This window comes from Mastigoproctus giganteus, chromosome 8 (assembly GCF_048544385.1).
Source record: "Mastigoproctus giganteus isolate SK-2022 chromosome 8, ASM4854438v1, whole genome shotgun sequence".
NCBI lineage: Eukaryota > Metazoa > Arthropoda > Arachnida > Uropygi > Thelyphonidae > Mastigoproctus > Mastigoproctus giganteus.
This window is the reverse complement of record NC_143582.1, coordinates 132,269,273-132,293,216: the sequence shown is the minus strand read 5'-3', so window position 1 is coordinate 132,293,216 and position 23,944 is coordinate 132,269,273. Positions and strand designations below refer to the sequence as shown.

At 37.9% G+C, this 23,944-nt stretch overlaps 1 protein-coding gene across 2 annotated transcripts in view; it reads right to left on the bottom strand.

The window, feature by feature from the left end:
• Positions 1–23,944, bottom strand: part of LOC150081824 (ATP-binding cassette sub-family C member 8-like) — a 1,084,700-nt gene that overhangs the window by 105,377 nt on the left and 955,379 nt on the right. For both annotated transcript variants that reach the window (XM_090378918.1, XM_090378919.1), the window contains one exon: positions 5,211–5,398. In XM_090378918.1, coding sequence (XP_090235044.1) covers positions 5,211–5,398 — 188 coding nt within the window. The remainder of the gene's footprint in view (positions 1–5,210; positions 5,399–23,944) is intronic.

Here is a 23,944-nt window from a genome sequence, read left to right as displayed (position 1 = left end):
GGAATTTCAAGAGCTGCTGGGAGTCATCATGGAACAAGTAAATACATGGGCTGTTTTAGGATAACTAAGAGTAAGAACAGGTGCATATATACTTGCATGTACACCAGTGCTAGAAGTATAGTAAATAAATTTGATGAATTTCAAGTGTTGATCAAGACATCAAAGGCAGATATTGTTGGGATATCAGAGATATGGTGTCACACAGATACAAGCAGTGCAATCTCAGACAGTTTTTAAATGCCATACAGTGGGATCAACTGATAATGTTAAAAACAGCAAATTCTAAATGGGTTTCAGGGACTTAATCTTGGAAGCTACCAGACTTTTCATACTAACTAAGAAATACTGTTCAATATTTAGACCAAAATGGATGTCAAATAAACTAATGAGGCTTGTGGCAGTGAAGAAAAATGTGGGATGCATATAAATTATCAGGTGACACAGAACCCTATGGCAGATATAATCCAGTCTGTAATCAAGTCACAAAGGAGGTTAGGCAAGCAAAGACTGATTCCAAGAAATCCTTGGCAAAGGATACAAAGAAAAACAACAAAGACTACTTCATTTATGTAAACTCTAAAAAGAAGGGGATGAATCAGATTGGTCAACACTTGATGTTGGTGGTTCGACTGTTGATGATCCTACTAGATAGTTGACAAACTGAATGAGTATTTTTAACAGGGAGCAAAATGATTTTGTAATAACGGAGAGCAAAGTAGAGGAAAAATCATTGAAGTTAAACAAAAAAAAAGGCGCGTGAGGCAGATTGAATCTATCCAGACATATTGATGGAGGCAGCGAGGGAAGTAAGAAAACCCTTAGCCATAATTATGAGAGCATTCTTAGATTCAGGAGAGGTCACAATGGACTGGAGATGTGCAAATGTATCCCCAATTCATAAAGGGGGTTCAAAGGGTGACAGAAGTAATTATAGACATGTTAGTTTAACTTCTGTTCTGGGGAAAATAATGGAGTCACTGGTTGAAAGAGCATTGCAGGACAATGCTCTTTCAACGAGTGACTTTCAATCATCTAGACAAGACTGTAGTATTAGTTCAGATACATCATGGGTTTGTTAAGGGGAAGTCTTGTCTGGCCAACTTGATTGGATAATAGCATGTGGTCAGAAAGGAACTGGATGAAAAAAATAATTTTTATATCATATACTTGGATTTCAGCTTTCTGTTGCACAGGGAAGACTGCTGTACAAATTGGCGTGGTATGGCATTAAGTGAACATTGCTGCAGTGGATAAAGGGATGGTTGAGTGGGAGATGGCAGAGATCTCCCACTCAACCATCTATCGCATCTCTTGCCGTGACTGCACCAGCTGCTACTTTGGAGAGACTGGACGTTGACTCGAGAAACGTCTCTCAGAACATAAAAGGGCGATCCGTTTGGCAGATGTAGAACACTCAGCTATCGCCGAGCATGTCTGGACAACCCGCCATGACATCGACCCACACCGCGATGTCGTGGTTGTGGACAGGTCCCACCATTACCTAAAGCGGTGCGCTTTAGGTAATGCTCGAATGCCTCTTTGAACAGGAACAGTGGTTGCCAAGTTAACCCCATCACAGAGGCAGTAATTCTATCCATAGACAAACGCTGGCCACATCACCACCATATGTCACAGCCACAAACATCAACAAACAATTAACCACGCGCCTCACACACCATCCTGGCAGTGCACATCTCTATTCCAACTGCCATTCATGTATTCAATCTGAAGAAGGCTGCCACCCAGCCGAAAGCTTATTAATTTGTAATTATGTTTAGTTTGCTCTGAGAAACAAAATAAATTTTCGTAATAGACTAATGTTATTAGTGGAGTCCCCCAGGGTTCAGTGCTGGGACCTATTGTTGTTTTGTGTATTTATCAATGATATCAATGAAGGTATATCAGGCTTCATGTCCAAGTTTGCAGATGATACAAAGGTTGGCAGGGTTCTTATTGACACTAAAGACAGTATGTTACTACAACAGGATCTAGAAAAGTTAGGCAGATGGGTTGAGAAGTGGCAACTGAAGTTTACCATTGGCAAATGCAAAGTACTGCATATGGGTAGCAGTAACCCAAGAGAAATGTACCAACTGTGTGGTACTAGACTCAGGAAGGCGGAGAATGAAAAATACCTTGTGTAGTCAGATATGAAGTTCTTCGAGCAGTGCAGACGGGCTGACAGAGCAGGTCATGGAGTTTTGTCAATGATATATATAGGAATTTTGCTAGCACGGACAAGGAGGTGATTATCAATTTGTATAAGGCAATGGTTAGGCCACACCTTGAGTACTGTGCACAGGTCTGGAGGCCTCATTGCAGGAAGGCTGTAGATTTGCTATGAGTACAGAGAAGGTCAACAAGGTGAGAGGAACAAAGGGGTGGCCTTACCAAGAGAGGCTTAAGTTCTGAAAGTTGCAGCATCTGGAGACTAGGCATCTGTGTGGTGATCTGATTGAGGTGTATAAGGCCTTGAATGGTTTGAGCATGCTCAATACTGATTTGAAAGACATAGCATAGATGTGCGGAAGTTTGCCTTTAGCCAGCGGGTAGTTGATTGCTGGAACAGACTTCCATCTGTTGTTGTGGAAGTTGATAGCTTAAATAAATTTAAGGCTGAAGTAGACAAACATTTGGAGTGACCGGATGGTTGAAATTGGAAGGTTTTTTTTTTTTTTTTTTTTTTGGCTGATGCTCTATAAGCCTGCTTTTTTGCATCATATGCCTCAACTAATGCTAATAATGGTGTGTTATATTCATTTGCTTTCTCCATTAGCTGTGTTATTACAAGAAGGTGATCATGAGTTGAGAATCCTGTCCTAAAGCCAGCTTGCTGTTTGGTTGATTCTCATCAAGTATTCTTTCTAATCTGTTAGTGATGACCCTTGTGAACAACTTGTAGATATGGGACAACAAGCTAATTGGACTATAATTTCCAATTTCTGATTTATCTCCTTTCTTATGCGGCAAAATTATGATTGCATTATTCCACTCCTCAGGTGTCATGCCTTTCCTATTGCATTTTGTGAAGAGTCTTGCCAGTTTCTGTGTTATGCCTCTTCTTCCCAATTTTAAGAACTCTAGTGTAACTTCAACTTCACCCAGGACTTTCTGATTCTTCATTTTCTTCAATGCATGTTCTTCCTCATCACGAAGGATATCAGGTATGTCATGTGTTGCTAATTTGTGATCCATCTTTCCCACTGCTTGCATCAGCCGACCGGGCTAGCCAGGTGGGTAAAGTGCCTGCCTGGCTACCCAAAGGTCATGGGTTCGAATCCCGCCTCGGGCTTGGATCAAAGTACTGCAAAAACCTTGGGAGGTGCACTATGGCCACAGAAGCCAATGCACCAACAACTACCAAAAAAAAAAACTGCTTGCATCATTTCCCTCTCTTCTTATATAATTCTTTATAGTAGTCTTCTGCTATTTGAATTATGTCTTCTCTGCTATTTATAAGTACACAATCACTGTTCTTCAGATTTAGTATCATTTGTCTTTCCATATTACTGCTCATGACTGCTGATTTAAGTCCTTTGTTTTCCCATAGCTTGTTCAACTTTTCTTGTGTTAAATCTTCTTACATCCTCTCTGAGTCTCTTTTAATTGGCGTAACTCACTATACTCAATTTTGTTCTTGTAAGTCTTTATTTTGCTCTTCATTTGTCGTTTTTGGTTCATCATGACAAATGTTTCTTGACTAATTTTTTCTTCTAGATTTCTTTTTACCTATAGGTTTCTTGGGCTTTATTACTTTCAGGAAGTTGTATTCCTCGTCGATATCTTGGTACTGAAATGTATGCAGAATCTCAAGCTTGTTCTTAAGTACGTGCTGTTTTTAATCCTCTTCTGTTATCTCAAAGAACTTCATATTATTGAAGAAAGGAAAAACTTGTGTAAGTTTTTCCTTTCCTTTCTTTTCTTACATCTATATCAAGTGTGCATCTTACTCTTCTGCGATCACTTCCAACATTTATCTTGTTCAGGATGGCAACATCATTCAAAATATATCTTCTGTTAGTGAGGATGAAGCAATTTCATCAGTTATTAATCCATTTGGGCTTTTCCCTGTCTACTTACTGTTCATCTTTTCCTTGAAAAAAGCGTTGATTACTGATATTCCTCGAGATTCTGCAAATTCCGCAGGTCTTTCACCGCTTTCATTTCTTTCACCAATTCCAAAATTTCCTATATTTTCCCTTTCTGTGCTGTTTTGTTGCTTTCTAACCTTAGCATTTCTGTTCATCTAGAAGTCTTTCAATTTTGGTGTATATTTCTTAAACCTCTTTATGGTGATGATGGCTTGATGTTGGTGCATATATCATTATAACCTTTAGTTTGTATCTCTTAGAAATCCTGAGTAGTAGTCCTGACACCCTTGGTGATGTACTTTTGAATTCCAAAATGTTGTTTTTTATATCTTTATAGGCCAAAAGCCAACTCCATCTTCACTTTTTTCACTGTTTCCATTGGTGTACAGCAGATTTCCACTTGATAAACTTATTAGTGATTTGTTTCTTCTTTTTATTTCAGCCAAGCCAATGATATTTCCATTCACATTTTCTAATTCCTTTTCCAGCTATAATATCCTCTCTTCACCGACAAGTGATCTTACATTGTAGCATGCCAAGTTCAGTTTCCGTGCATGGTAGCCTGGTCGTACACAGAGATTCTTAACACCCTCTGCTTCCACTCTGATTCTCTTTCTGCCATAAGAGGGAGAGTGTAAGCCACTGAGGGCTATTTGTTTCGTCATGTTGCCATAAAGTGCTGGTCTTTTCCTCTTGTTTCATCACGTTGTCATAAAATGCTGGAGGGTTTGGTCTTTTACTCTTCACACTGACCATGCATCTTGAAGAGAACTACTTTACACGTTTGTTTTGTTGCCACCAAAGTGATATAACAGGGCTTACCAATGAGGTGTGCGTGAGTGGATTTTAGGGAGGCAAGCCAACGGGACTTCTCCTAAATTTTCTAAAATAGAAAGTTATTGGTTCCATCAGTGTTTTAGACTGAGTGTCTGATAATAACAGAATGCCTGTTCCCCTCTAAGACCCCATCAGTGAACATTAATGTAAAGAATTCTGTAAAATGTGGCCTTTTAGATTAGATAGATCCTGTCTATCAATTAGACACCTCTATTAATTTTGAAAGATGATTGTAAATTTCCATCTTAATGATCATGATGGCAAAATATAAAACAATCTTACCTTACTGTGCCTGAAAACAGAATGGCTTCCTGAGGAATTATTGATAGTTTTGTTCTTAGAATATGGAGTGGTATATTTGTAATATCTATGCCATCAATTAATATTCTTCCATCAGTAATTTTAAGCATGTGAAATAAAGCCATTACCAGAGATGATTTTCCACTACCTGTTCTTCCACATATACCAACCTACAAAATAAATATTTAAAACATGAATTTTTTTTTCTTATCAAATGAAAGAATTACACAATATGATTCACAATTTTCTTTATTGTAAAGAAAAAAAAGCAGCATTATATTTCTAAACACCAAGCTTTTTGTTTTATGAAATGGTTTGCTATTCAAATATAAGGGATCTGCCAAAAATACTGAACATGGGCCATAACAAAAACTAAATTGCAGACAATATGAAGGTTAGCAGGGTTGTTAAAGATACTAATGACAGTACGCTGCTGCAACAGGATCTAGAAAAGTTGAGCAGATGGACTGAAAGGTGGCAAATGAATTTAACATTTGACAAATGTAAAGTACTACATATAGAAAGCAGTACTACATATAGTAACCCCAGAATGACGTATCAACTCTGCGGCACTACACTGACAGTGGTAGAGAATGAAAAGGACCTGGGGGATTATTGGGCAGGCAGATATGAAGTTTTCTGAGCAGTGCAGACAGTCTGCAAGAGTAGCTCATAGTGTCTTGTCAATGATATTCAGGAATTTTTCTAGCAAGGATAAGGAGGTAATTATCCCCATGTAAAAGGCAATGGTCAGGCCACACCTTGAGTACTGTATACATATTTGGAGGCCTCATTTTAAGAAGTATGTAGAGCTGTTGGAACAAAGGTTGCATTCACTAATCCAGGGTTGCTCTTAGGAAGAAAGACTTAAGTTTTGCAAATTACATTGTCTGGAGACTAGGCACCTGATTTCATAACTTAATTTCTGTTTCTTATTGCTGAATATTATCATGTAGATCTCCAACAAGTTGAACAGGATAAAGAGAATACTACTTGCCATATCTACATTAATCAAAACTTTGTTAAAAATCCTAGTTGTTAATATAAGGGATCACACAATACCTAACAGTTTAAAAAAAATGAATTATCAATTTCTTTGTATTTTCTTATCTACTTTTTTTTTTTTTGATATGTTGGTTAAGCCATCAAATGCTGACATTATAGGAACATCAGAAACATGGTTTCACTCTGATATAGAAGTAAATTTGAATATGATAAGTACAATATGTGCAGAAAGGACATATATATGTATCTTTGTAATGGTGTACTTAAGGGTTCTGTTATAACACTTTATATCTCTGTGATATTCTCTATATAGGGAGTCCTATGTGCTGTGTATGATACGATGTGTTATTATTTTGTATGACTGGCCTTTTAGCAACTAGTCAGCAAATCACCAAAAAATTTGCTGGGGTTGCAGTGGAGGAACCCAGCAAAGGAATGGAAGAAGTGAGATAGTAGGAGTGTGTGAAGGTAGACAGGTATACTAGGGGAGGGGAAGAGGAAAAATGGCATGAGATGTTAAAGGAAAGACTTACACAGGAAAGTTATTTTAGGGGGTAGAAGTTGCATTTAATGTTGCTAGGAGAAACAGAGCTAGGGGAGAACAAAGAAGGCATCTCATATCAGGAAACGATCAGAGAGTAAACGGTGCAGGAGGAACTGTGCTTTCTTTGCATATGTTATTTAACATCATTATCACATCCTCTCAGTCTATGCAATGCAGGCATAAACAATGTAATATTGCTTGCTGTATGTCGAGTTTTATGTATACTGTCCAGGTCATTGGGTCAAGCTCAATTAAACCATTGTTGCAGTGTTATATTAGGAAAGGTTGCACAGATAGAGAATGTATTTTTTCCACCCAAAACCATAGGAGGAAGGGGTTCTGCTAAAAGTGGTCTGACATGAACAGGAGCTACTAATAGGAAGGGATGTGGGGAATGGCATTCATTCATTCGTTCACACACAGATACGTAACAGTCTCACAAGAACAACAGTTAACATTAAATATCTATAAAATTATTGCTATAATTTTTTGGATGGGAGGCAAGTTACTTCCTAATAAGGTTATTTTATTTTATTTATTTTTTTATTTTTAAATCCATGTAATATCATGTATATGAAGGCAAGGGGATTGTTTACTTCCACATAAGGTTAGTGTAGATTATTGATTTAGAGCAGAGGCATCCAACCTTTTTTTTAGCTATGGGCCAAAACTTGGCATGTTTCATTCTGGAAAATACTTGTTCACAAATAAAGGTATAAGACTGCTGAAGAGTTAGCTCATGAAAGGAGCATGACTATAAATATAAGGGTATTTTATTTATTTTGACCCACTTCTTATAAAAGTTCATCAAACTAACTTGAAATTTACTTTCAGTCTTAAATACACTCCATTTGTAAGTTCTTAGGTGCCTCATCAATATTAACATGAAATGGAGCAAAAAGACAGTGAAGAGAGGGCATTTTTTACTGAAATTGTGAAACCTAAACTGTTTCATTAAAGCCACGATAACATTTCAGAGTCATGTATGTCAGCAAGGGCTGCTATGACCAATCTGCACCTGTTACTTGGGAGTGTTGGTCAATATATGAAAGGAGATTGGTCTAGAAGTGACTGTATGCATTAATCATTTTTAGATAAGTGAACAGTTCTGATAAGGTGGCATCATCTCCAAGTATATGACTTAGTTGCAGAGGTTTTTTTGAGCTAAGCAGAGATCATCTGAAACATGCAATTCTAGCTGAATGATAATGTGTGCACTCAATGATAATATGCTTCATGGTAAGTATGAAATTACAATGTGGGCAAAGTGGAGGATCTTCTCCTAGCAGTAAAAATAGGTGTGCTAGATGTGTATGGCCAATTCGTGCTCTTGCAAGCACAACTTCTTCCTGTCTATTTAATCGGGAACTGGATCTTCATAGCTGTGGATTCTGTTTTATTTCAAGAAGCTCGTTAACACATTTCAGACCACATCTAGGAGTGTGTTATAGACCTAATGACTCGATTGAGTACAATGAACAATTGTACAGAGAAATAGAGTAGGCTAGTCAATTAGAGTGTCTTATAATGGGGGATTTTAAACTCCCAGATGCTGACTGAAACTTGTGGGTTGGTCACTCACACACTAGTAAGACTTTTGTGGATTTATTGGATGATTGTTTTCTGCAGCAGCATGTTTGAGAGGCAACCAGAGAGGGTAATACTCTTGATCTGGTTATCAGCAGTGATCACAGTGTACCGATGTGGGATTTACTTAAAGATATAATTACCATCAGGAGTAAAGGAAAAGGTTTTTGCTTCCGTAAAGGTGAGTACAGTGGTCTCAGACAGATTTTTAATTCTGTATTCTGTACAGTGGGATCAACTGACGATGTTACCAACAGTAAATTCTAAGTGCATTCAAGGAATTAATCGTGGAAGCTACTAAAAGTTTCATACCTATTAAGAAATATTGTTCAAGGTTTAGGCCTAAATGGTTATCAAATGATCTAACGAGACTCGTGACAGAGAAGAAAAATGCATGGGATACATATACATTATCTAGCGACTCAGAAGCCTTTGGCAGATATAAGCTAGTCTCTAATCAAGTCACAAAGGAGGTTAGGCAGGCGAAGGCAGATTACGAGAAATCTTTGGCAAAGGATGCTAAGAAAAACAGCAAGGATTTCTTTACTTATATAAACTCTAAATGGAAGGGGATGAATCTGATTGGTCCACTTCATATCGATGATTCGACTGTTGATGATCCTGCTCAGATAGCAAACAAACTGAATGAGTATTTTGCATCTGCATTCTCATATGAGGAGTTATTAAGTTTGAAAATGGCAGAAGGTTATCAAATTGTGGCAGGGTGCTTAATGATTTTGTAATAACTGAGAGCAAAGTGGAGGAGAAATTGTTGAAGTTAAACATAAAAAAGGCACCTGGAGTGGATGGGATCTATCCAGTTAAAGGAGGCAGCAAAGCAACTAAGCAAACCCTTAGCCATAATTATGAGAGCATCCTTGGACTCACAGGAGGTCCCCACGGACTGGAGATGTGCAAATGTATCCCCAATTCACAAAGGGGGATCGAAGGGTGACGAGTAATTACAGACCAGTTAGTTTAACTTCTGTTCTGGGTAAAATAATGGAGTCACTGGTTAAAGATGCATTGCAGGATCATCTAGAGAAGAATGCAGCAATAATTCAGACACAGCATGGGTTTGTTAAGGGAAAGTCTTGTCTGACAAATTTGGTAGGATATTATGATGTGGTTACAAAGGCACTGGATGCAAAATTTTTTTTGATATCATATATTTGGATTTCAGGAAAGGTTTTGACACTGTTGTGCATCGAAGACTATTGTACAAATTGGAGCAGAATGGTATTAAGGGTAGCTTGCTACAATGGATAAAAGGATGGTTGAGTGGGAGAAGACAGAGGGTGGTAATCAATGGGTGCTGTTCTTCGTGGACTAATGTTATTAGTGGAGTCCCACAGGGTTCGGTGTTGGGTCCACTGTTGTTTTGTATATTTATCAATGATATTGAAGAAGGTATAACAGGCTTAGTTTTGAAGTTTGCAGATGATACAAAGGTTGGCAGGGTTGTAAATTACAGTAATTGCAGTGTGCTACTGCAACAGAATCTAGGAAATTTGGACAGATGGGCTAAGAAGTGGCAACTGAAGTTTAACCTTGACAAATGCAAAGTACTGCATATGGGTAGAAGTAACCCCAGAGAAATGTACCAACTGTGTGGTACTACACTTAAGGTAGTAGAAAATGAAAAAGACCTGGGAGTAATTGTGCAGTCAGATATGAAGTTTTCTGAGCAATGCACACAGGCTGCCAGGGCAGGTCGTGGGGTTTTGTCAATGATATATAGGAATTTTACTAACAGGGAAAAGGAGGTGATTGTCCCTCTGTATAAGGCAATGGTCAGGCCACGCCTTGAGTACTGCATATAGGTCTGGAGACCTCATTTTAGGAAGGATGCAGATTTGCTTGAGTGTGTACAGAGAAGGGCAACAAGATTGGTAAGGGGAATGAAGGGATCCTCTTACTAAGAGAGGCTTAAGTTCTGGAAATTGCAGTGGCTGGAGACTACGCACCTGCGCAGTGATCTGATTGAGATGTATAAGGCCTTGAATGGGTTGAGCACGCTGAATTCTGATGGGATCCTTCCACTTGTTCAGATTACGAACCTAAGGGGCATAAATTCAAATTAAGAAAAGACAGATGTAGAATAGATGTGCAGAAATTTACCTTTAGCCAGCTGGTAGTTAATTGCTGGAACAAACTTCCATCTGTCGTTGTGGAAGTTGATAGGTTAAATAAATTTAAGGAGGGACTGGACAGATATTTGGAGGGAATGGGGTGTTTTTTTTTTTTTGGCTGATGCTGCATACGCTGATACACTTGCTTTCTTGCATCACATGCCACTAGTACTATTTCTGTACATATCCGCTGTATGACTAGTTTATAGTCAGAAAAAGGAACCGGGATGGAATCGAAGCAAGCAGGGTGTTTTGCTGCATCATCTGCACGCTCATTTCCTGGAATTCCAGCATGGCTGGGTATCGCGAAAAACATGACAGTCAACTTATTTTTATTGAGATGAAATAACTGTGATTTGATTTGTGAGAGAAGTGGATGCAAATTTTGTGATTTATTCTGTAGGGCATTCACAGCACTTAAAGAGTCTGTATATATTATTACCTGGGTGTTTGGAAGATCGTTAAGGAGATTTAAAGCCATTTGGATTGCATATAGTTCAGCAGTAAAAACACTGCATTCAAGTGGTAACTGGACAGAGATAGTGGATGTAGGACTCATTACTGCAGCTCCCACGGATATATCAGTTTTGGAGTCATCAGTGTATATATGAAGACTATGAGCATTGGTCAATGCGTGATACGCATGTAACTGTCTAAGTTTGTGGTTCAATAGGGAGAGTTTTCCCACCAAAGAAAATAGTTGTTGCAATGAGGTATGTGTGGACATGTGTTTTTGTAAAGGGCGGCACCTAGAACATCTGTTCAACTACGCCTCGTATCTCTGTGAAGAACAGTATCACTACAATTGGGCCAGATGTGTGTGACGAAGGTTTGTGTGTATTATGTGTGTGTTCTGTTGTTGTGTCTGGCCACTTGGCTACCCAGAAGCATCAATCACCAGGACAGATTATTTTGGGTACTCGTCCACACCACGGGAAGGTGGGCCAGTCCCAGTAATGCACGTACTGTCTCAAAAGAGACTCTGACCCACATGATATTGCCAGCAGGTAGGTCAGGATCCTCTGGGGGCCCATTCCAGAGGGGCAGACAAAAAGAAAGGAGAAAAAAAAAAAAAAAAAAAAAAACACCCGTGGTGTTGGTAATGGGGGAAAAAAATAAAAAATAAATAAATAAATAAATAAAAAAAATAAAAAATAAATAAAAATAAATAAAAAAAAAAAGAAAAGAAAAGAAAAAATAAATATAAAAAAAATAAAAAATAAATAAAAATAAATAAAAAAAAAAGAAAAGAAAAGAAAAAATAAATATAAAAAAAATAAAAATAAATAAATAAAAAAATAAAATAAAAATAAAGAAAAATAATAATAATAAAAAAAAATATATATATATATATAATAAAAGTAAGTGTGGAGTGGCTGACCCCAAACAAAATGCAAGGAGGAGCAGGAGAGGGGAAAAAAAAAAAAAAAAACACCATTGTCTAATCCACTTCAGGCCCAATGCCAGGGGTGTTGGCCACTCTACATGATCTCCTCCTTCGAGAAAATACTTCCATAGCAAAGTTGTGAAAAGCAAATAAACGTTCAGGGGTTTGGAGTAACTGGTCTAATTGGTTTTCTGATATTGGGATGGTGGTCACTAAATCTTGTCTCAAGTCTTCGTACAGAATACAGTCAAAAAGGAGGTGCCTCCAGTTTTCCTTGGCTCCACAGTAACACAGGTCAGTCATGCAGAGGCCTAGTTGGTGCAGTTTTTCATTAAGAGAGCCATGTCCAGTAACTAGGAAGGAAGTCTCCATGGTGAGGGAAAGCCAGGATTGGACCAAATTAGAGGATGTAAAGGTTACATCAGGAAGGAATCTTCTAGTAACCACTCCAACCTGGGATGTATCCCATCGGGTCTGCCAGATGTTCACTAACTCGTTGTAGCATCTGGCTTTCTCAGCTTTTGGGTCAGTGTCAAGATCAAGCTCGATGTCAAGGAACTTAGTGGGGATGCCGTTTTTGATTCTATATACTAGTCCTCTGTAAGCAGCATACAAATCCAGAGGAAGAGTTCCAACTCTGACTTGGGTGGCTGCTGTAGAAACTGTTCTGCAAACTCTCAGGGTAGCCAGTAGCACTGTACGTTGGATGGAACTCAATCTGTTTCTCATCTTGACCAAGCCAACTCACCGAGTTGGCTTGGTCAAGATGAGGTATATAAATTGCCCCTGGTGCTTGTACTGCATCTGCAGCTTGAAAGATATTTCTAAGACAGATGTTCCAATTTTGAGTTACCTCTTGTAGCCAGATACTAGCAGGTTTGTTTTCGTTGGGTTTATTTCTATATAAGTTTTCACACTGCGGCTCAAAGAGATATGTCCAGATGGGATGAGACAGGAGGCTTCGTAATTTGGCTGCATAACTAAGAAGCAATACTTTTCTCCTAAGGTGTAGTGGAGGTTCATTGGTATTTATATACATGCTTTGCACTGGGGATGTCTTAAAGGCTCCTAAGGCAATCCTGAGAGTACTGTGCTGGACCGGATTGAGCCAAGCCAATGCTGTCTTACGTGCAGAATCATAAACTGGGGCTCCATAGTCTAGATGAGATCTTATTAAGGTTCGATATAGGTGTAGAAGAGTGAAGTGATTGGCTCCCCATGCCATGGAAGAGTTAACTTTAAGGATATTTATCTTTTTCATACACTGAGTTGGTATTTATCATATATGTGCCTGAAAGGTAAGTTTAGTGTCAAGTACAAGGCCCAAGAACCGGACATTTTTGCTAAGTTGAGTTCCTAATATTAGCTCCAGATCTTGATGGAACTGACGCTTTTTGCAAAAGTGGATAGCAGTTGTTTCTGTTGCAGAGAGACAATAGCACTGTGGGATGCCAATGACTCTATTTTGTTTATTGAGATCTGCATTGTCGCTCAATGGAGAGCATACTTTGTGAATGATAGGATATAGCAAGGTGATATATGCATATAGATAGGTGTCAACATTAGCCAGAATATTTTCTGTTGCATTATTTAGCCTAACTGCAAAGAGCTTTGCACTTAGAACTGATTCTTGTGGGACCCCTTCTTCTTCTTATTATTATTATTAATGGCCATATGGTACAAGGAAGCCTGAGGCTTATGCTGCACCAGCCAAAAAAAAAAAAAAAAAAAAATTCCCAAGTTACCCCCTGAGAGAGAGAGAGAGAGAGAGAGAGAGAGAGAGAGAGAGAGAGAGAGAGAGAGAGAGAGAGAGAGAGAGAGAGAAGTAGAAAGGAATCACCAAGAAAGAGAAGAATGATGATATCCAGCTCAGGACCCTGGGTTTGCCACGCCCATACTCACTAGATGTGAGCCCCTGGGGTTAATTGGACTAATGTACAGGATAGTGAATTGCAGTAATGCACTTGAAAGGTTCTGTTTTCTAGAAAGCTCTGTATGATTAGTGGTAGCTGACCCCAGAGTCCTGTGGCACACAGATTTTGAAGTATGCCGTACCGCCAGGTGGTATCAAAGGCTTTTTCGATATCCAGGCAGATCATGACAAGATGTTCTTTATGGATAAAAGCATTCCATATGTTGGATTCTGCCTTGATCATAAGGTCTAGAGTTTACCGATTTTTTCGAAATCCACACTGATTCTTATTCATCACTGAATGAAATTTTAGATATCATACTAAACGAGCGTGGATTCATTTTTTCTAGTGTCTTACCAAGGCAACTGCTAAGAGATATTGGCCGATAGTTTTGTGGATCTGATTGATCCTTTCCAGGATTAGCAAAGGCTAGGACTATTGAGTGGCACCAAGAAAGAGGGAAGTTGGGAAGTGATACTTTTGAATTGACCCTGTTTTAAAAATGAAATAACACTAGCAACAACTGGATTTGGAATGTGTAGTGACTGGCAGTGTAACAGCACATGGCAGGGTTTCAGTAAACAGTAAAGTCAATTGAGAAGGATTGATCACTTATGCAAGGGGGGGGGGTGATGAAAATGGGAAAGGTGGAGGGTGAATGTATCAAAAATTAAATTTAATAATAAAATTATAATAAAAACTGTGTATTTCAATAGACAGTTTTTATTAATGAAAGGACAAGACCAATCAGCCGAAAAAACAGAAGTGCTTCTGGCACAGCTGCCAGAAGCACTTCCAGTTGTTTCAGCTGGATGGTCTTGCCCTTCCCTTGTAGTAGCCATATGGGAGATAGCATGACTTGTTCTACCCTCTTCGTTGGGAGACACTTTCTGACTTTTTGAAGTAACCCTTCTGCCTAAGGCTAGAACACAAGTGACTTTATCCTGCACCACACTTGATGTAGGTTGTTCAATATTTCTACTTGTCATCTTCCTCAGCTGTGGAGGTGGACCTGTTTAGCTTTGGCTTTTGTATCCAGTGGTCAGTGGTAGTTATTGGGTGCCACCCTCTTCCTCAGCTTTTAATTTAATCTTGGGGAAGTTAGGGAAGCAACTTTCGGCAATCTTTCCCCTCACTTGTTTTTTTTTTTTTTTTTTTCCCATGGTGGGATTTGAAATCAGGTCCATCACATTGGATTTGACTTTGAATTTACAATTATTATTATTATTATTATGAATAAATTCATGTAATTCTTAAAATTATAAGTATTATAGTGTATGGTTTAACTCCGTAATATTTGAGTGATTTATTTATAGTATTTTTTAATTAAATAACAGAATGACTGATAACAGAATGATTGTATAGCCATGACGATGGTGTTTAAGCCTGTTCCTGGTGGTACAAGGCATTTTCGAAAGGTAAGGTAACACATTTTTTACTTAATAATGGTGAAAGGGAATGAAATGAAGCACGGTGGATAGATAGACCAGTTAATAGCACTCAAAAAGATTGCCAGTGCAGTGTCGTGGTATTGTCGCCTCACAGCAGATTCCAGTTGCAAAATGGTGGCTACCGTGTGAGTGTAGTCCAAAATAGGGACTACACTCACACGTTTGTGAAGTTATTCGCTTTTTGCAAGCAAAAGGGTCTTCACCAAGTGACATTAACTGTGAACTGGTTGCTGTGTATGTGAAAAGGTACAAAGAAGTAAGTGTGTTTTTGATGCAATGAATTTGAAGCAGGCCGTGTTGACATTGAAGATCGACATCATGGCCACAATGTTCTGGGATCGCCAAGGTGTTCTGTCGGTGGATTTCTTGCCGAAGGGAGGAACAATCAAGCACAGGTTTATTGTGCAATATTGGAAAAACTGAAAGCTAACATTCGAAGCAAATGACCAGGACTCCTGACAAGCAGCATGATTATTTTGCATGACAACGCAACTCCGCACAGAGCCCACACCACTCGTGAGTGGTTGTGCCGTAATCGTTGGGAAATTCTGTCACATCTCCCTACAGCCCAGACTTAGTGCTTTCAGACTTCCATTTGTTCGGCCCTCTGAAAAAATACCTTTCAGGAAAGCATTTCACCACGGATGAGGAAGTTCATCAGGCGTGCAGTGTTGGTTACTGCGAGTGGACATGGACTTCTTTAGTACTGGTATTGATAAACTGATCCATCATTGGGACAAGTGCATCAATAAAACTGGAGATTTTGTGGAGAAGTAGTGCATTTTCACTTATTTCTTGGTGTGTAATTTCAACTTCGTACTTATTAAACATCATCGAGAGAAAAAATGTACCTTACTTTTCGGAAACCTCTCGTAGTAATAAATTAAACTACGTATATGAAATTGATATAAATTTATTATGCTGTCACTTACCACCTGATATATCAAACTAGTTGTATCTGGCACTAGTGACCAACCAGGAAGGAAGAAAAAGGCAATACATAAATGTTGTTGTTGTGGGGGTTTGATGGTGCATAAGCTGCTTTGGCCATAATGCACCTATTAATTTATTATATAAAGAAATGACAAATTTTCGTAAAGTCAGAAAAATATGAAATCAGTAATGATTAAAAACTCCAGTTTGCTTCAGGGAGTTGTAAAATTCAGAAATATTTGCCTTGTCAACAATGAGATTCTCTAGAGTTATTGGCTTATGAAGATTACCCAGTGATAGCCGGGTTGAAGTTCTGTCTTGTTTATAACAGAGGTAGTCAATGAGAATGTTTAGCATTCTGTTTAGATTTATAGAACAATGTGGACATTGTGGGGGAGTTTCTCCTGTGAGTAAATGAAGGTGGATCAGATGAGTAGGACCAATTCTTGCCTTTGAAAGGACTACTTCTCCTCTTCTTGATGTATGGACACTGGAGTGCCAAATTTTCGGATCCTGTTTAAACTGAAAGAGTTTATTTGCTATCCAATCTGATAGGCATGCAGCATGAATAATTAGTGTATAGTCTGAAATTTATATCAGGGATATTGGGTTAAATCTAAGGTGGTTGGATTTTTTGTAGCTTTATCGACCAGTTCATTGCCCAAAATACCAGAATGTGCTGGAATACAACAGAAGGTGACCAGCTGATGGTGATCTTCAATTTGTAGCAATAAGCTTCTAATTTCATCCAGAACAGGGTGAATTTTATCTGAGGAATTACATAATGCCATGATTGAGCTGAGGGAATCAGTGTAGATAACAGATTTTAAAGAACAGTCAGAACAGAGATTTTCTAAAGCTAGTTTAATTGCATATCATTCAGCTGAGGAGATGCTGAATTCAGATGGAAGGGATGCTGAAATAATGGTATTTGGAAACACTGTGACCACTCCAACATTTGAATTACATTTAGAGCCATCTGTATAAATTGGCAAAAAATCAATATATCTTTGAGTGTGAATATGAAGTTGTTAGGCAATTGAAGCTTGCAAAATATTCTTTCCCCATTGGCAGAGGTAAGTGTCACAGGTTGGTAGAGGGGGAGGAGCACATGGTGGTTGAGTGAAAGTTGCTACCTGTTGTACGGAATGGATGGAAACATTCCAAACTTGTGTCAGTTCAAGAATGTGAAGACCAGCTGGTTTTACTATGCTAGGTTTATTTCTGTAAAGGTTTTCTAATGGTGGATTGAATAGGTATGACCGAATGGGATGTGAGGAACAACTTTGCATCTTGACAGAATACTTCAGTAACCGTGTTTTCCTACATAAAGTTAGTGGGGACTCATTAGCATCAATGTAGAGACTATGTGCTGGCTGAAGTGCAATTCTCAAAGCACTGTTGAATTGGATAAGCCAGCATAATGCACTCATTATTCCACCAAGAGCAGTGCCCACTGATAGCCACTCTGTCTTCTTCCACTTAACCATCCCTTTATTCATAGCAGTAACCTGCCCTTAACGACACATTGCTCCAATTTGTACAGCAGTCTTTTATGTGCGACAGTATCAGGAGCCTTCCTGAAATCCAAGTATATGATGTCGAAATTATTTTTTGCATCCTGTTCCTTGGTCACTGCACCTTAATAACCTATCGGATTGTTCAGACAAGACCCCCCCCCTTAACAAACCCATGCTTTGGCTGAAGTATAACAGTACTCCTGTCTAGATGGTTCTGCATCACTTCTTTAACCAGTGACTCCATTATTTTCCTTGGAATAGGTCTGTAATTACTCATATCACCTTTTGAATTCCCTTGTGAATTGGGGATACATTTTCATATCTCCAGTCCAAAAATTCAAAGATGCTCTCATAATTATGGTTAAGGGTTGCCTCCTTTACCTTCTTTAATATAAATGGATAGATCCTATCCACCCCAAGTGCCTTTTTCATGTTTAATATCAAGAATTTCTCTTCCACTTTCCTTTCAGTTATCAAAATAATTTAGCTTCTCCATTAGAAGTTGATAAACTTCTTGCATCTCCTTCCTTAATGAATTCCTCATGTGTGAATGTAAATGCAAAATACCTATTCAGTTTGTCAGCGACCTGAACTACCTACTGTCAGCTGACAAACTGAATAGGTATTTTGGTCACAAACAATTAAACCATCAATCTCACGTGCCCCCCCCCACTTCTACCAATAATATAAGCACAGAAGTCTTTGCTGCTGTTTTTTGCCAGAGACTTCTCATAATCAATCTTAACTTTTCTAACCTCTTTTGTGACTTTATTACAGACTAGTTTATATCTACCATAGGCCATCACCTATGGTAGATATCACAGGTATCACCTGATAATGCAAGCATCCCACTCTTCTTTACCACAAGTGTCATCAGTTCATCTGACATTCATTTAGTTGAATGGTATTTCTTAGTTGGTATGAAAAGGCTAGTAGCTTCTATGAATTATATGGCATATACATATAATATATAAATTACAAAACATAGTAAGTTGGACAAAACTAATTAATAAAACTAATTTAATAGGTATTATTTATTTATTATTCAAAATGTTTTTATAAACGTTTTCACAGTAAAAGCATGTTATCTTGATATTTCTTTTTTTACTGTTTATGTCTGTCATGGTTGCAAAATGGTTCTGAATAAGCCATGTTTTTATATATTTGCTTGTATTAAAAAGTCTGAGAGTAGGCCCTATCATTCTTATACACAATAATGCTGATAGCAGATGTCAACAGCAATGACTTTTTTAACTAATAATTAGATAGATTCATCAGTGAAAATCTTCTCTCACATTTGCTAGTAGAAATTGGCATTACCCGTAAAGTCTTTCATTTAAACCAAATATTTTGCTTAAATTTTGAATTTCAGATTTGCTGTATGTTAAATGTTGTTCAACATTGTGTTTCCAATTTTCTTGATATACCACTTTGGCCTTTTGAGGTAATTCCTTATCCTGAGCTGATAGTAATCTTTTTTCAGTACACTCTTATAAATATTTATAAGATGCACCTGAGTTTATAGGCTCATAACCAACATTTTCAACTTTATGAAGAGGTACATTTTTAAACTTTAAACCGTCAACTATATTAACAGCATATTTGTAATAAGGTCCAGGAGTAGTAATTCTTTCTTCAAAAATTTTAATCCAATGTGATTTTTTGATATGCTTTATATAAATTTATTTCAGAAGATTGCAGTTTAAGAGAGAAAGTTCACATAATTCCTGCAATGCATGATCCAAAAAAAATTCAGCTGAAGTAATTTCCTTAAGAAGCCCAGAGTACATACTTGTTTCTTGTACATGTCTGTGGCTACTGTTGTCCTGTGCTCTGTAAAGTGCCTTACTAGAACTTCATAATTTTTCCATATTATGGCTTGAAGCAACTCACTTTTCTCAAAACAACAGATTTTTAAAATTTTAACTGGCACAAACACTCAGTTCTCTCGAATTTTTTGAGTGATGCATGATATATGCTGTAAAGATTTTCCATAAATAACTGAATCCTATTAAAAACTGCAAAAGATTTAATTGAACCTGAAAAGTTCTAAAAATGATTAGCCTAGTGCCAAATCAAGACTGAAGGAAACATTTTTTTTTTTTTTAAATAAGGGTAGCAATTATAATTGAAAACTGTTTCAGCAGTGACATCACCAAGTAACTAATCAACCGTGTGGTACTGCACTCAGGATAGTGGAAAATGAAAATAACCTAGGGGTAATTTTGCAATCATATAAACTATATAAACTTGCTTTCTTGAATTATTTGCCATTAGTAGTAGTAGCAGCAATAAACTTGCATATAGAAGGGTGAACGGGAACTTATCATTGGCATGCATACTGAAATGACCATCCCACCCAAAAAGTCTTTTGCTCCCATTGCATTCCGTTACTTATTGAGAGATCTCAAAAGCCAATAAAAAAACACGTGATCAGTCAGCACTCCCATATTGATATTGCCTACTGCTCTTCCTCTCACAAACCCAAATAACAAAGAGAAGTCTAAAATACTTGAATTGCATCCCACAACAATTTAAAAAATGGATAGGTGGTGGAGGAGCAACTAAAGACACAATTTTGGAATTCTTTGCTGAGAAAGATATGGAGACATGGACAACATCTATACTTTTCCAAAAATGAAAAATCCAAGATTGAGAAAACCTAGCTCTCTAACCCTTGGAAGCAACACAGACAATTCCAGCAAACCTAAATAATCTCCACATTAAATACCAGTGGCCCTGTCATGGATTCCACTTAAATAGTAACGACATCAAGACCCTCCTGCATAAATGAGTCAACATGATTCTGCTTACATGAGACTTATTTAAAGTCAAATGAGGATCCTGCCTTTCATAATTGTAGAATCATCTGAAAACGGATGAAGGGATGAACCTGCCCATGTAGGAGTCGCCATCCCTGTGGGTAAATATACCCCATTTCAACTTACCACATACTATTAACATAGAAGCAATAGCAGTTTGCTCACAATAGGGTTCCTTCTATTTGCTCTATCTATTTGACTCCTCAGAACTACAAACCCCAGGCAGACCGATCTCATTAAGCAGTTTCCATCACCTTGTCTTATTACTAGAGAATTTTGGCAAACATAATACTTTGTGAGGCAGTGTAGATGTTAATAGTAAAACAAAATCAGCCCTTCTAAATGTGGCGTCTATCAGTAAATCTATAAATTTACTGCAATTAATTATTCTTTCTGCTTGATTTCCCCCCTTCCTGTGTGCATAAGGGAGGTCAAAGAAAATCTATATGTAAATGATTACATCCTCATAATATTCTCTGTGCAATGGGAGACAATGTAATCCAGTGGGGATTTTGCTATGAAAGATAGATTCTGCTGACTAGAATGCCTTTAAACATCTGGAAATGTTTAACATCACCTGAGTGAGTCTGGAGCCAATCAATGAAGCAGTGAGTATATCACAGAAAGAATTGTCCAAGCAGCAGCAATAGCAGTTACAAAGACCTACGCTTGGTTTTTACTATTTCCAAAACCATGTTGGAACAATGAATGCATAGCAGCATGAAAGGTACAAAACAAAGTCTGGGGGGTATTTCAATACTACAGGTAACCAATAGCTTTCAAACATGCATGCACCAAAGCTTTTTATGTCTGATGTTAGGTTATTTGAGTCAAAATTCAAAAAATTAAGAGCAAATATTTGAGATGTGGCAATAAAGTTCCTGAACTAGTGTTGTTGCGATGATGTTTGATGAGTTTGAAAATAAACAGAAGTGGTACATTGTAGTTCAACCTTCTTCCAACAGATGGCGGTACAGAGATTGCCAGCAGGCTGATGGGTTGCCAATTTCATTAGTAGCATTAACATCCCATGTCATGATTTTGCAATGAACGATTATCAAATTTTGCTTTAAACTGGGAAAATCTGCACCAGAAACATATGAAGTGTGATGAAACATTTTAAGTCAGACCAGAGTGTTTGAATGGTATAAGCAGAACTAGTGTTGTTGCGATGATGTTTGATGAGTTTGAAAATAAACAGAAGTGGTATGTTGTAGTTCAAACTTCTTCCAACAGATGGCAGTACAGAGATTTCCAGTAGGCTGATGGGTTGCCAATTTCATTAGTAGCATTAACATTCCGTATCATGATTTTGTAGTGGAGTAATGAATGATTATCAAATTTTGCTTTAAACTATGAAAATCTGCACCAGAAACATATGAAGTGTGATGAAACATTTTAAGTCATACCAGAGTGTTTGAATGGTATAAGCGGTACAAAGATCTGTTTAAAATAAAAAGAAAAGTACAGTTATATAAAGCAAGTTATATATATGTTAAAAAGATAGACAGATCATTCAAGCAAACACAATTATTTCAACTTCAATATTAATTTTTGATATCATCATGTATTTTCTGTATATTTCTAATTACCAAGAATATTTTTCTACTATACTAGGATTCTGATAAAGAATAAACTTTTCTCTCCTAGTAATTAAAATATAATGTTCAACATTATGTTTGGTTTGAATTTTATCGACACATTAGCTGTCGTTGTTGTTGTTTGTTTATTTGGTTTTTAGGAGCATTAGCAACTAAGACCATATTGCTCCGGGGATATGCGGTGGTCATTCCCTGACCTTTCCATATCCTCCGTATTTGGTGATCATGGTCTTAAACCCCGGTCTAATCAAGAAGCGTGTGCTACGCACTGCTGCTCTGCCCACCTGGCTATGGAGGTGCCCACACATTAGCAATTAAGGCTATAATGCACAAAAACCAGGTCGTGTAAAAGATTACAATTAAAAATATCAAATGAAATAAAAAATAAAAGGGGTAAAAGGATAAAAACACAAAAAAAAAACCGTATAAAAGGGAGATTTTAGATGAGTAAAAAGGCTTAATGCTTTTAAAAAACTAAAAATTGTTGATGTGGTCACTGCTGGATAAAATCTGACTATCTCCTTGCAGAAGGAAGCAAGATCCACTTTCTCTTTATGGGTTCTGCATGAGCTAGACTAACAGTGTTTGATTATAGGCTTGTTTGAGACCTGACTGTGCCTTGATGTTGCCACTGGGAAAGTAATTTATAGCATATTACCTGCCTGTAGTCTGTATAGGGGACTAACAGGTTACAGCTGTTCTAGGGATGTGGTGTGGGCTACAGCATCTGCCAGTTCATTACTCTTTATCCCAACTTGGTTTGGCATCCAGCAGAAATGGATGTCAAATGAACACTCAGAAAGGGAATATACCATCTTCTGGACATAGGTGAGGAATAAATGAGGATTATATCTCATCCCTGATAAAGTGGAATGCTTAAAGACTTTGTATACACCAGACATCTTTGGTAATTGTGGCTTTTCATGCTTTTTTTTTTTTTTTTTTTTTTTTGATTTGGTAGTTGTTGGCGCATCGGCTTCTGTGGCCATATTGCACCTCCAAAGGTTTTTGCAGTACAGTGATCCAAGCCCGAGGCGGGAATCGAACCCGCGACCTTTGGGTTTGCCGGGCAGGTACTTTACCCACTCGGCTAGCCCGGTCGGCCGCTTTTCATGCAGTCCAAGGCAAACTCTGTAGAACACAACTGCTGTGTATATGCATTTGTTGGGAATCTTTTCAGATATAGTGTTATCTAGAAAGATAACAGCAGATCTGACAGATCTGCTCTGACTTTGAGCCACCAGTGAAGACAGGCAGGAGTACGTGGCCTGGTGGGTAGCACAGAATTGTAGGGAGACAGAAGGTGGATTGCTGGCCTTTCCCCAGTTTATAATAGGGAAGTTTCATGAAGTTATTCAAGCATGCCAGGGTGGAAGGAATTGCCTTGGTGACTAGGCAACATTACACTGTCTACCATAATGTTAAGTTCTCTGAGCAGCTCTTCACATGGATACCAAAGGGATGGTTGGCAGTCTTACCACTGTTAGAGGGTTTTCCCAATGTAGCACAAAATGAATGTCCACATAGGGTTTTGTCTGGCACGGATTTTAGTTTAAAGGTGTACTGTAATGACAATTACCTTTGTCAAAGAAATAAGGATGGATTGGTTGCTTCATCATATAGGCTCTGCAGGACAGGAGCTGTTCGGAAGTGCCAGTAACAAATACCAATGGCCTGATGGTGGACTGAGTCAGGCCATCACAGAATGCTGTTTCTAGCTGATGCATGCACTTTGTTCAAAGTTGACAATATGTTAAAGAAATGTCAACTTTTTATTGAAAATAAGCTCCAGACATTTTGTTTCAGAAAAATGAAAACAAG